Source organism: Anastrepha ludens, chromosome 5, assembly GCF_028408465.1.
Source record: "Anastrepha ludens isolate Willacy chromosome 5, idAnaLude1.1, whole genome shotgun sequence".
NCBI classification, from domain to species: domain Eukaryota; kingdom Metazoa; phylum Arthropoda; class Insecta; order Diptera; family Tephritidae; genus Anastrepha; species Anastrepha ludens.
This window is the reverse complement of record NC_071501.1, coordinates 40,346,559-40,361,318: the sequence shown is the minus strand read 5'-3', so window position 1 is coordinate 40,361,318 and position 14,760 is coordinate 40,346,559. Positions and strand designations below refer to the sequence as shown.

The 14,760-nt window shown below is 34.3% G+C and overlaps 1 protein-coding gene across 1 annotated transcript in view; it reads left to right on the top strand.

The window, feature by feature from the left end:
• Positions 1-13,979, top strand: part of LOC128865035 (serine-rich adhesin for platelets) — a 36,535-nt gene extending 22,556 nt beyond the window's left edge. Inside the window, exon 11 of the mRNA XM_054104928.1 lies at positions 3,934-13,979. Coding sequence (XP_053960903.1) covers positions 3,934-4,430 — 497 coding nt within the window. The 3' untranslated portion in view covers positions 4,431-13,979. The remainder of the gene's footprint in view (positions 1-3,933) is intronic.
• The last annotated feature ends 781 nt before the right edge of the window (positions 13,980-14,760 follow it).

The window sequence follows — 14,760 nt, the reverse complement described above, 5'->3', positions numbered from 1 at the left end:
GATAATCCTTTTCAATTCCATCCGAGAACACCAATTTTGAATGACTGAATAACTGTAGTAATGTTTGCTTCCAATGCCTCAATTGACGCTGGTCGACCCAGTCGGTTCTACGTTACCGAAACGACCCGGATTTATATCCGGCCAAGGACTGTCACTCCAACAGCAATCCCCATATGTAAATATGGGGAATGTTTATGCTGCTACAACAACAACAAAAACTTTACATACCCCCACAAATAAAAGTCCAAAGGTGTGATATCACACGATATTGGTGGCCAATCCATTGGTCCGAGACAAGTGGTAAATTGCTCATCGAAACGACGACGCCGTAAATTCATTGATTTACGAACTGTATGGCAAGTAGCACTTTGTAGCGTCTTGTTGGAATCAAATGTTGTGGGGGTCACGAGCCTCAATTTCTGGCATCAAAAACTTGTTTATAATGTCGCGATTGCGATCGTCATTTACTGTTTCATTGGCGCCAGCCTCGTCTTTAAGGAAATATGTCCTGATGATATCTCCAGCGCATAGGCCGCACCAAACGGTTGTTTTCAATGGATGTAATGGTTGTTCTTGAATGGCCTCGGTTGCTCTTCAGCCCAAATATGGTCATTTTACTTATTGTCGTAGCTATGCACCTCATCGCTGAACAAAATTTGGGCCCCAAAAAGCGGATCTTCGGCGAGTTTTTCAAGAGCCCAATGACTGAAATTATGACGCTTTGGAAGAACGGCTGGTTTCAAATCTTAGACTAGCTGTATTTTATACGCTTTCAAACCAAGATCTTTGCGTAAAATCGCGCAAGTAGTGCCATAAGATAGGCCTAGTTGTTGGCATCGGCGCCGAATCGATTCTTCCGGGTCCTCGGCAAGCATTTACAGTCGCAGTATTCTTTTCACTTCGGGCTGTACTTGGTCTAATCGGTCGCGTATCATCCAATACTATAAAATTATTTTCAATTTTGCCGATGGTTTGCCTAATAGTGCGTTCGATAGAACGGTTATGTACACCATAAGTTGGCTTAAGCGCGCGATGAACAGTTCCCACAGCACGTCGATTTTCGCAATACAAATGTAATACAATGTCTTTCCATGAAGAAAATCCAATGGATACTGACAAACTTATATATTTAGTTTGACAGTAGTCGTGATATGTCAAAAAAAACCTTATTGGAAAAACGACCTCCAATCTGATCGCCCGTTATATAATGACGTGTAACTGTTGTCTGAATTCCAGCAATTGTATTTTCTTTTGGTTATTTATTTGAAAAATGAAATTCGAATGGGGATTGTTTTGTTGCATTTTATTTTAAAATATTTCAAATAGGTGTAAAAAAATAAAATAATCTAAAAAGAAACCAACAATTTTGCTTACTTCGAATTTGCCTTAGGTTTCGATTGACTATCTTTGTTTGCTCCAAAATTGGTGTTAAGTGATAAATAAATCATATAATTTCCATAATGAAAAAGTATACGTAGTTAAACATATAAGTATAGGTATATTTTGTTATCACTTGTTATCCCCTTTTCTTTTCATAACCCTTTCGAACTGCATTGTGCAGCTTTCTTGACTAATTAAAATCTCTTTTTTTAAAAAATGGAGAAATTTCTAAGTTTGATACAAATTAAAATGAGGTTTATATTCTCCATTTGAATTTCTTTTGAGGTTAATTTATGTAAATAAAAAACTTGAAAATGTTAAATTTTTATTTGAAATATTGAATGGCTTAGTCCCTTAACTTAAGCAATTAGTTAAATTAGTTTTTTCGTTTGCCTTTGCTAGACATCTCTGTTATATATCGGAAACATACTAAATTGGCCAAGAAGCTTAAAAAAAACATCAATTTCAGATCGTTTCAAAAACGATCGCTGACCTAATTTTGCAACCCAGCTCAAAGTCTTCTGCATGAACGCTAAAGTAATGGCGTGGTTTAAATAAATCAGTTCTTTTAAAAGGATACTGTCTTAATCCTTTGTCTAAGAAGGCCACTGTTATTTGGTAGTCTGGGTTTCTATATGCTATCATAAACTGATCTAAAATTGTTGCCATAAAAGTTTTATATTTAAATATACTCTGTGTATTCTTCATTTCTACTCTTATACAAAATGGGTAGAGCTAATGAGCAGTAACGGTTAATTGAATACTAAAATAAAGGTAACACGAGAAATACATTTTTTCTTTGATCCTTGTTTGAACAGTAGATTTAAGGTTTAACAAAACTCGGCAATGTTTTATGCACAAATTTTAACCCGAGATGAGATTGTAATTGATGATGAAAAAATTTTATTTAATTTCAGTTAATTCACGTAGGCTTGCCAACTCGTTTAAAAAAGTGTTTTTGACTTAACACGTGTTATAAATAAGTAGAAATATAATATTATATAATGTATATTAAAATTAACTGAAGTTTTATCGCGAAAAAACTTTTGAGTGCGTCTTTGAACTACGAGAGAGACCAAATCATGGAAAGTGGCGCCAATCGTTGGAGCTGACGAACTATCGACAATCTTTAGAGAACATTCACCGAAAGGTAATTAACACTTTCAGAAGCTGAAGCTGCGTTGGTGCCATAATTGGAAACCAACAACAACTCCTCGGAGACAGAGAGCTCGAGACACCCTTCCCACTGATGCAATTACGATCTGGATGTTGTACAAAGTTAAACTGCTACTTATCCAGAATAGAACCGACAGATATCGAATATATGAAGCAGCCTAGCATCCAATTCATCATTTAAATCAACTTACCTAACACCCCTTTTCCTTTAGCTCGACGGCAATATGGTGCTCATTGCCTTTTGGTAATGTTTATTGTTGTTCATGAAACCATTTTGTCGTCATGTATCAGGTATCGATAGGGTGGGATCACATGGGAAGGAGTGCTAGATGGGGGGGGGTTTAAGTTGGCATGTAAATACGGGGTTAGTGTCATGCGAGATACCTTCACATATCGGACATATGTAGAGTATGTCTGGGTGAATTCTGGAGAATTATACCAGAGTAACCTGGGTCTCACATGAAAGCTGAAGCCCTTCGTCTACAATGGGTGGTGGTTGGACTCTAATAACGACATTCGGAGTGCACTAACGAGCCACATTTAGTGCACTATTTTTGTAGTTGTAACAGCATAAACACTTTCCATAAATGTTTACGGAATGCTGTTGAAATGGCAGCTCTTGGATCGAATATAAGTTTGGATCGTTCCAGTAATGTAGAGTCGTGGGAACGTATTGCATGACCTCCATGAGAACACATATTACAGTAGTAGGTACTAGGGCACAAGGGAATAAAGCGAAATGATAGAGTTGACGAGCTGACTCTGAATATATGGGAAGCCTTGACCTATCATAGGATTGCCAAAATGGTGCTACGAACTTGTAACACGAAAACAACCAATTTTATTTTCTCACTCCCAAGGAAGAACCTGGTAACACTACGGACCCTTTTGGTGTATGTGAGATCTATTCAGATCAACCAGACATACATAACCTAACCTAACGGATATATTATAAAAAATTGCTATAAAGTGTGTTGGCAAGTCTGCTGTGATTGAAAAATTTGCTTAAGCAGTTTTCGAATTGAGTTAAACCTGAAATTAAGTGAATTAAAATACAAAAGTAAATTAAGGTACAAAAGTAAATTAAAGCACAAAAGTAAATTAAAGTACAAAAGTAAATTAGAGTACAAAAGCGATTTTATACAAAATTGAGCAAAAGCAAAAAATATTTTTAGTTTAACTTTAGTTAGTTTCAACTCGAGTTGAACATTCACTGTTTATGTTCATTCGCTCTATGGGTGCTCTGTATAAAAGTGGGTAGAAATGAAACCTAATCCTAGTAAGTGATCCGCGTTCGGCGCGCTTTCAGTGGGTTTCGACCACTTACTCACCTCTTGAAATATCCACAAAACAACAGTTTGAAATACTCTTTTGCAGCTACCAACATAAGCCACATCAGTAGCCAACGTAAAGTATATACCACTGGAACAGTAGGTGATGTTGCTAATAAAGATCCAGAAGGCGTATACAACAACACAAACGAAAGTTGCGATTCTAAAGGCGGCGGCACAGAGGCGTTAGCAGTTCGACAAACTATGGATATACGTATGAATACTGGCTATGCGAATAAGCATTACAACAATGGCTCCAACGATGACCACCAATCGGCGGATGTCAAACACAACTCAATACAAAGCTTATCACCGGACGCCGATTATCAACTGATCGAGGAGGATGATACAAACAGCGATGGCGTTGATATTGGCGTGGGTATTGGAGTATGCGGTAACGATGGCAACCCTGAGTACGATTCCATTTTGCTTATGCGATGTCAGCCCACTACTGCCATTGGCTTGAAAACAAAGCTGCTGCACCCAAATGCGGCTAGTAGTATAGGTGTGAAAAATTCACGCCCGCGTCGGGAAACCACTTAAGTCAGCTGTCTCTAGGCGACAAGAAACTACGAACTTCGCATCGGCAAACAAACAGGATGCGCACTGGCAATTGCAAATTGCGAATGCCTTAGAATGCAAAAGATTTGTTTGTGACTGAATGAACGCGCTGATAAAAATGAGGTGAAAAAAGTGAATGCAGGCAGAAAGTTAAACAGTCACTTATACACATTGGGGCACATGTAGGGAAACGCGCGCCAGCCAATCAACAGTTGCATTTGTGTACATTTAAACTATAAACATAACAAATACAAATCCATATAAAAAAGGAAAAACACAAATATTATAAACACAAACTCATACGAGCGCTAGAATTTCTATTAAAAGCAAGGGTAAAAGTTTAGGCTCGTTATTAAAAAAAAGAAGAGAGTTTAAAGTCAGACATTAGTGATTAAATAAAGAAGGAAAGAGTATTTATGTATATGTATGTATAAGTAAACGCTTTATGTATGTATTTGTACTATATGAGAAATGGAAAGACATGCTTGCAAATAAACATATTGACCATCCTGTGTGAGCCGAATATACATACATATATTAAATCAGCAAGAAGAAGTGATGAAAAAGAAACAAAGCAGAGGCCGCCTCTCAATAAAATTGGAAAACTAAACTAGAACCAAAAAAAAGAAAACATTTGAAATGTTAATGAGCAGTAAATGTGATGCGCATAAATCGAAATCGTAGTATACATATGTATATTTGAAAAAAAAAAATGAATGCATGTTTTGAAAATGTGAATGTTACTACTTAGTACTATTAGCGTAAAAAATGCAGCATATAAGGCAGGAGGCAGCAACAGGCAAAAAGCACCAAAATGAGCTGCAACAGTTAAAAATGTTGATCGGTGAGAAAATGCAGCACGATTTTATATATATACATATATGTATATAAATACAAGAAGTATAAAGTATGTAATTAGGAGAAGTTTGCAACGTAACCGTCTTTTCATGAGAAACAAACAAACAAAAAGAAAAACAAACACACACAATTACAAAAAGTGAAACTGATAAACAGGCAGCATTCGAAATTGAGACAAAAACTAGGTGATGCAAATTGATATTTAGTTGTTAAGATTTCATAAAGCGTACAATAAAGATATTTAAATTCATATGTATATGTACATATATATATGCACAAGTATGTATGTATCGATATGAAAAAACACAAATGCGTATACGTACATACATAAGTATAAACACACACATAATATATGTACATGCCCACACAACGCATCGTAAGTGAGTTCAAAATTTCTCATTCATAAATAGATAATGATAGAAAAAATATAAATTCGCAATTACCCTGCAGAAAATCCCATTAAGATTTAATTAGAGGTGCCATAAGAATAACTACATAAATCTGCTGATCGAACCAACATACGGGCAACACTGTAATAGATTAGAGGTAACATGTCATAACCGTAACACGGTAGTCATAACCGTAACCAAGGCGAATCTATTCATCCGCTTTACTGATATTTCTAAATTAAAAGCGAGTTGAAGAACAAGCAATTAACTACTCTAATCGCACCACCTTCTATAGATACGCCTTGACCTAACCGTAACCGTACAGACCACTTGAATGTTAGTTTTTCGCCGTAACTATAAACAGCTGATTGTTGATTTGCTGCATTGTGGTACAATAATAAATAAATTACTAATTTCCTCGTCACTGCTCATGCTGTTATCTTTTCCTTAGTTTCTGCACTTCGAAATGCACAAAGAAATGATAATACATATATGTAAATATCATATGTTTATGGCTATGGCATTAATAACAGATGACAGTAAGTATCGTTATGGTTGAAGCTGCAATTAGTGGTGCCGTACCAGCCATCCGTAACCATAGCAACCAGCTGTTTTGATCTAACATATGGACAAAATTGTAAACGATTATAGGTACCGCACCATAACGCCATAACCATAACCGTAGCCGTATGTACCTATTGAATTTTGGTTTTTCCTGCTTACAATAGCTATGAAATATTTTATATTATAATATTTGCGATAAATGAGCGACGAAAAATTAAATGATTTATTGCAAACTTATCCGTGTTTTTATGACAAAATGCAAATGTTGTCATTAATTCATCTTTGATCTTGAAAACTGTTTATAGTCACGGCATGACTAATCGACAAATGCTGTAATGTTGCAAGTGTGGTTGTGGTTACGGCTATGGCGTTATGGCTACGGCACCACTAATTGCAACTTAATTTAACCTTTTTTAGTCTTGAACTATTGTGAATTTAGAGCCATGCATAGCTAACTGTCCTTTCTTTCCCATAGAAGCCAGCGGTGTATTTTAGAGTGATGCTCTTGGAATGGGGGTTTGGGGTTTTGAAAGCTAAGACATTACTAAATACATCAGTTGAGATCTAGTACATTTTGTAATTTTTTCTAAAATTTTTTGAACCAGTATTACAATCGACAAATTAAATTTTTGAGAAAAAGGCAAATTAGCTCACGTTGATGCTGCGGCCGCGGTAGCCGAATGGGTTGGTGCGTGATTACCATTCGGAATTCATATAGAGGTCGTTGGTTCGAATCTCGGTGAAAGCAAAATTAATAAAAACATTTTTCTAATAGCGGTCGCCCCTCGGCAGGCAATGGCAAACCTCCGAGTGTATTTCTGCCATGAAAAAGCTCCTCATAAAAATATGTGTCGTTCGGAGTCGGCTTGAAACTGTAGGTCCCTCCATTTGTGGAACAACATAAAGACGCACACCACAAATAGGAGGAGGAGCTCGGCCAAACACCTAACAGAAGTGTACGCGCCAATTATTTATTTTATTTCTTTATGCTGCTTTCATAATAGTCGAAGGGGTAATTAATAAACTGTTTGGGTTCTAGTTGCCGGCACAAGTAGAAAACAATCGAATGATGCATGTATGGATTTCGTCAACGTTTGTTTGAGTAAAAAATATTCAACTGAGCGAAAGAGAATGAGACGCAAGCCTAGATATTCAATAACATAAAGTTTAATTAAACACGCTGTATATTTCTATATATGTATGTATCTTTTTTTGTAAACTATTAATCCTTATTTTTTTTATCTATAATGTGTCGTAATACAATTTTGTAAACACGTGAGCTGCGCTCATTTAATACTACTTCGCAACAAGGTGGTTTTAGAAGCATCGTCCGACCTTCTGATCTTGCTGTAATTTCAAAAATAATAGAAATAATTACATTTTTAACGCCGAATGGTTTGTGCGTGACTACCTCTCGATAGAGGTCTGGTTCGAAACCCACCATGGATATGGTTTCTAAATGTTAGAAAAGTGTTTTCTAATATCAGTCGCCCTTCAACTGGCGATGGCAAACCTCCGAGTTAGTTTTTGGCCGTGTTTTTATTATCTATTCAAAAGCGAATGATCCAATTAAAAAGCGCATAATGCGGTCAATATTTTTGGATGGAGTCGTGTCGCATGGAGGATATGATGATCGTCGGTTGCACAAAATAGGATATTTATTTATATAATAGAGGGATCGTGTCAGCTTTGTCCAATTGATAAACGTGCGTTGTTCCCATGATGTTGACTTTTCGAATGTTTGTTCTCGGGCTCATCCCAAACGGCTGACTAATTGACATTAACGAAGGGCTTTTCGGAGGCAAAGAGAAAACAATCGTGAAAAGCCTCCTTGCGGGATTATCGAGTCACCAAAATCGATTTTCATTGTTTTGTAGGGCAACCAAGCCGGAATTTCCATAATATTTTAAAATTTGTTCCAACTGTTTGGAAAGTATTAATCGAAATGGGGTGAAATGACAAACTATAAGTATGCTGAAGGTTTTAAGAGTTCGGTTTCATCCCTATCTATGACAGTTCCTCAGGTATTCCTATTGGAAGAGTTATGAAAACGACGTAGTCACGTATTTCTGCCACTTATTCATTTAACTTAGTAACATCTCTAAGTACATACTGTCAGCGCAGTAATTTCAATTATTTTTTATAAAAATATAGTTCATACTACAACAAGTATCATATAAAGCAAAGTTTCGAGCATACAATTTTTACTCAGAATTTTTAGAAAATTTTTTGTTATGTAGTTTTATAGCTCGTCGAATTTTGGTATAATAAAGTACACGTTTCAAGTGGTTCAAAAGTCGCTCTGATTTTTGACAGTTTTTTCTACTGAAGGTGTTGTATTCCATTTAAAAAAATGTGAAGTAGGCATTAAATAGAGGAAATGCACAAGACCGCTACCAAAAAGAATTCTCAAAAATCTGTGTGATTTTCTCAGTAAAAAGTTTGAAATTTTAATGAAAATTTTCCGAATTTTTTTTTTAATTTTATACAAAGTGTGAAACTTTGTTTTATATGGTTCTTGTTGTAGCATGAACTGTGTTTTCATAAAAGAATAATTGAAATTAAAAAGTGTGTAAATAAATAGTCCAAACTGGCCAATATATGGTGTACACTTTCTTTTGGCGTTGACTGTATGTATAGAGTGCATATCTTCAAGTGATCATATAAACATGAAAGTAATTATAGTATAGTCCAGCATGGCTCATTTTTTTTTTTTACATTGGATCAAAGTAAAATTGAGTCAAAGGTAAAATTTCTGTCAGCGATATTATTATCAATGTTTTATAATATAATTTTCCCAGACTCATTTTTGTGGAACATTTCCTTTTTCCGAAAATATGTATCGACAAATGTCTGTAAGTGCCAAGGCGAATCTATTAATGGTGGTGAATCAGCTGAGTTGTTTTTTTCTTTCGCCCATGTGGCTGTCAGCTCAGAATGAAACAAGACGAATTCATTATTTGTTTTCTAGTTTCTCAATACTTTGCTTTGACAATCAAACGTACAGAATTCTGTTGTTGGTCTAGTGCCACCACCTTTAATGAATGCGCCTTGGTGGGTGCTATCGAATACCCAAAAACTGTCAATATAAGCTTTTACTCGAATGTTATATTCAGTGTATATTGAAAAAAAAAAATAGAAAAAAAATAATTTTTGTTTTTCAGTAAACGTGGGGAAAAAATTGAATATTTGAATTTATGTATAAAAAAAAAAAAAATTGAGTAATTGAATTTATGTACATTATGGTGGCACAAACTTTTTTTCTTGTTGCTACCCCTCTAATTTGTTCTATATATAAAGCTTTCAATGACAAAAAATTCGAAAATTTGACTCGCTGTAAAAAATCTGAGAAGTGCTGAACTATAACTTTGAACTTTGTTCTACAATGATGCACTTTCAGGCTTATATGGTCGTGTTTTTGTTCAAAAGATCTAAGTTTGTTGTACTTTTTATTTTCATTAGGCATGTTGAAATTCACGAGTGTACAATTGTATGTATCCATTAGCTTAGAAGTAAAAAATAGTCAATAAAATACTTCACTTCAAATTATAAAAAGTTACGGATTTCTTCAGTTGATTAGTTTCAGGCTGTCGCTTCCAAATGAGTGCATTTCCAATGAAATTACAAAAGTGGCTTATTCAGTTCATATAATTTTTCACCTTAATAAAACAACATTGATTTCTATAAACCACATTAAACATTCATTGTATTTTAAGTCATCATCATCATCATCGCAAATTTAACATAAAATATGCATTGTTTTTTCTCTAGGGTTAAGAACAAAATATAATTCTGTAGAAAATCATAACTGCGCACTTTTGGCAAAACAACTTAAGTCGGCTTATCACTTTCTATCTATTAATGACTGAATTTTTTACGTCTTATATTGTATTTAGCATCCATTGAAAGTTGAACGAAAAGAATTCCTGGAAGAACGGATACGGTAAAAAACGTATAAATGAGTACAATAAAAAAGTGGTTTTACCAAAAGTTCACAGATATATAGGGACGTATGTACATATAAATTTAATTTAATTAAAAGAATTTGAATAGAAAAAAAGTTAATAAAGTAAAATAAAGTTACAAATGAAATTTTCAATAAATATTTTATAATTATTTATTTTCATCAAAACTGTTAATTACTTTCTGATTTTTAGTTTACTGATAAGAAACAAAAATAGTAATACAAGGTGGCGCAAAATAATCACCCTATAGATAGATTTGTAATTTTTGCAAATGGCGTCGTGCGTTAATCATATTTGACATACAAAAGTATTTTCGTTTTTTATTTTGTAAAAAAGTTAAAAAAAAATTAAATAAAAATTACTGAACAAAAAAACAGTATTAAATAAAGAGTTATAAAAAAAATTATGAAAACGAGACACAAAAAAAAACTTTGAATTATTAATTTTGTGCCACCTTGTTCGAGTATAGCACAAAAAATCTCGATTTGTTCTACAAAAGTGTTTACTCCCTTCTGGATTATATGGTCGCTTTTCTGTTCCTCAAATACTTTTGGTCATTTCCATTATTAATTGTTTGTTTTGTTTTTACACAAAATTTGTCTTTCTTATAATTTTAGTGGTAGAACGCGCGCGGTTCCAGAGATATTGCGCACAACTTTTCCTTTGAAATAAAAATTCGATAATTATTTTTGAACAAAACCAAAAAGCTCGTTAAAAATACATATTAATTATAAAAATAAGATAATTAATATATTTGTAACGCAAAATATGCACACAAAAAAAAATCGTTTAGAATAGGTATTCAAAACGGCGCTTGAGTGCTACTTGGGAAGGGCCAAATTGGTACTTGAACCATTTCACCTATTTAATCAAACCTAAAGATTATGAAAACAATTTGATTTCTTCATGAAATACAAAAACATGGATTTTTACTCCATTTGCTGAAGAACCATTGTTCAGCCTTGCCAAACAATTCATTCCCATAAACAAAAAAACTAACAAAAATTTCTCAAATTGTTTTTATATTGCTTTGTAATATAGGGGAATGATTGCTCATACAGTTTAAAAAATGAATTTCAAAAACTTTTTATTTGTATTATCGAATTGTGACGCACTTCGAGGATTTATATGTACATACATACTTCACATACACATACATAAACATATATGTATATATATTCATACATGCTCATATTTTTGATATTGAGGCAAATGCATGCGTGGTTTAAGGTCACACTAAAAAAATTTATATTATTTACTTTCACACATGGATATACGAGACTTGGTCATTGAATAATCAGACTGACGATGTAAAACATTTTATTTTGATATCATACATAATTACTTATCACACCCAATATACACGCCTCCTCTATCCTTATAATGCTCCAAGAGAATCTTGCGTTGGTCGAAAAAGTGCTGGAAGTCTGCTTTTGTCAGTTCCTTTCGAATGTAGCATCAAAGAACTCAAATCTGGTTCCTTTTAATGCAGATTTCACCTTAGAAAACATTTAGAAACTGCGCCGCTGAATATGGTGTATGGTCTAACACTAGAATGCCATACTTGGCTAGAAATCTCTTGACAAACATTGCTGCCGGCACGTTGTCTTGGTGGAGAATGTATGACTTGTGCTTCCACACTTGAGGTGGTTTTTCTGTATTCTTTTAGGGAATTTAGCAAGAAAAATTCAAGTGAAGGTATTAATGCTGACTGATGAACTCAGTGAAGGCGCAAAATCCTGTAAGTACCAATATTGCATCCATTTTTGAGCGCTTCGAACGTAAATCATATTTAGCGTCTGCTCGACCATCTTTAACTCTATAATGCTTGAACTCGGCGATCATCATTGCCATACACTTCTTTATAATTTATTTAAACAAGTTTTAACTGCGGTTTTTCCGAGTTTCATGTGAAATTTCACAACGATGGCAAATCATTTCAGTGGACGAAGGCTATGACTATACTAATTTGTATATGACTATTGATTTCGTTGTATATTCTAAAAAGCAAGGTTCTCGCTAAACCTCTGGCGATCACTAGCGTTTGGCGCATGCATACTTCATCTATAGTGGAGTCAGTCAGTATATTCACCTCCAGATTTTGCTTGAGCTCTCGCGCTATGACTAAAAAATAGAAAGCTTGGTTGGATTATTTCTTATATTTCATCAACAAAACTAACATACAATTTTATGAACTTAAATGAAAATATAAAATATTTTGCCGAAGTTGTGCAAGAAGTTTAGAAGTTGTAATATATTCGGAAAATTCAAAATACAAGTTTACTCCTCAAAAGTGATATTATCACCTTCAAAGTACTCACTTATGCCAGCGTTTGATCCAGCTCTCTAAACATTTCAGGAGCTCTATTTTCAATATAGCCATCAGATCCGTCTTCGATTTTTCCATTACTTCCTTTTGGCTGTTAAACGCGTTCCACGAAGTGGGTTTTTGACTCGATCAAACAGAAAAAAATCGCAAGGAGCCTTATCAGGTGAACTCGGTGGCTGTTGAATGGTATTCGTTTCGCTCGTTGTTAAAAATTCACGCATAATGATGGCACTGTGCGCCGGTGCATTATCATGGCGCAAAATCCACGAGTTGTTTTTCCACAAACCCTCTTTTTTTCTGGCGAATTGCTTCAGGTAATCGTCTCCTAGCGTCCAAATAATAGTCCTTATTAACTGTTTAACCTTTTGGAAAAAATCGTGATGTACAACACCTTTGTAATCCGTAAAAACCGTTAGCATCGCTTTCTTTTTTGACTGAAGACGACGTGGTGTTTTTGGTCTTGGTTCATTCGGAGCTTTCCACTCACTCGCCTGATGTCTGGATTGCGTGTCGTACCCATAAACCCACGTCTCGTCTCCAGTAATGATGCGTTTGATGAATGTCGGATCGGATTCAGCCTTGGAAATCATGTCTTTGGCGATATCAACACGGCCCCTTTTTGAATGAATTTGCATGAATTTCACGTTCTTTGGGGCCAACTTTGCAACAACCCAAATCATGAACTAAAATGTCCTGAATGGTTCCATAAGCAAGTCCTCTGCCAGATCTCTGATGATTAATTTACGGTTATTGATAAACTTTTCTTTCCCCTTATTGATGTTTTCGACAGTTTTCAATGTCGACGGACTGCCACTACGTTCGTCATCCTCGATGGACTAACGATCTCTTCTGAAGCATTTATGCCACTCGTAAACGGCTGTTTTCTTTATAGCATCATTATCGAAACAGTTTCCCAATATTTCTAAGGTTTTTGCACCATTTAATCTATTTTTAACGCAAACATTAATACAAACTCGTTGGAAATTCGAATCCATTTTTAAATCTGAAAAATCGAAAACACGTGCAGAAGTAGATTTAGTCAAGACGGCTTAACTTTTACAAATGTCAGGCAATGGCGATAAAATTTTGGTAGGAATGTTATTACAGAGGTTACAAACAAAGAAACAGAACCCAAATCAATCTAAGTCAACTGACGGTTGTCCCGGGAACTTGTTGATCAAGCTGGTATAGCGTACAGGTATATGGAAGAAAATGGCGAAGAAATAGTTCGCATAATTTACACAAGTATACAAGCATTGAATTATTTCTAATTATTTATATATATATGTACATACATACATACTTGCATACATACATACGTCCTTGGTGGTGGTAAAAACTTTCCTATTGTCGACTTCTTTTTTGGTACATTGCAAGTTGCTTTCTACCCTAATTTTTGTGTGATTTTTATTGTTCTTACGATTTGTGTCCTTTCAGGTGAATCGACATATTTATAATTAACCTAAGTGTACTAATTTTTTCGTTGATGTACAACATTATTTTCTTTTTGTTGTAATAATATATGCTTGTAAAATGACCAGCTGTATAATAAGTGATCTACATTTTTAAGTCTTGATATTGTGTAACAATTGATTATTTTAAAGTGTAAAATTTATTTTTAAGTTGTACATAAACATACATATACATACTATTTTAAGTGGTGAGATTTGAATTATGTTGAATTTCTGTGGTTTTAAGCATTAATTTTTGCTTGCGAGCACAAAGTACTCGTAACAAATGCTCTACTCAGAAAATGAAGAGTAAAGCGCCTAATGATTAAAAATAAGTTTTTTTGTTCAATTGAAAAACAAATAAAATAAAATAAAAATGTTTTTGTTACTTATTAGAAATTAACTAAACGCCGGAAGCATTAGTTTTGCTCCTCTAAATACGTACATGTAAATACATACAAACAAAATCAATTGACTTAAAGTTTTTTTGTTTTGTTTCTAATTTAAATTCTCCTTCATCTCATTATTTTTATGAAGTGTTTGTGTTTTTTTTTTTTTTTTGACAAGAAATATGCAAGTACATACATAAATATATATTATATCATAAAGTTGCGGGCTCAATGCACGCTTGCTTTGTTTCGAGAACTGTCAAAAAATAATATAAATGTATGTACCGTAATGTATGAAAGGAGACCAAATGGCAGCGCAATGTTTTGTTTGACAACTCTTTGCCGGCCATTGACATTTAGATTTCAC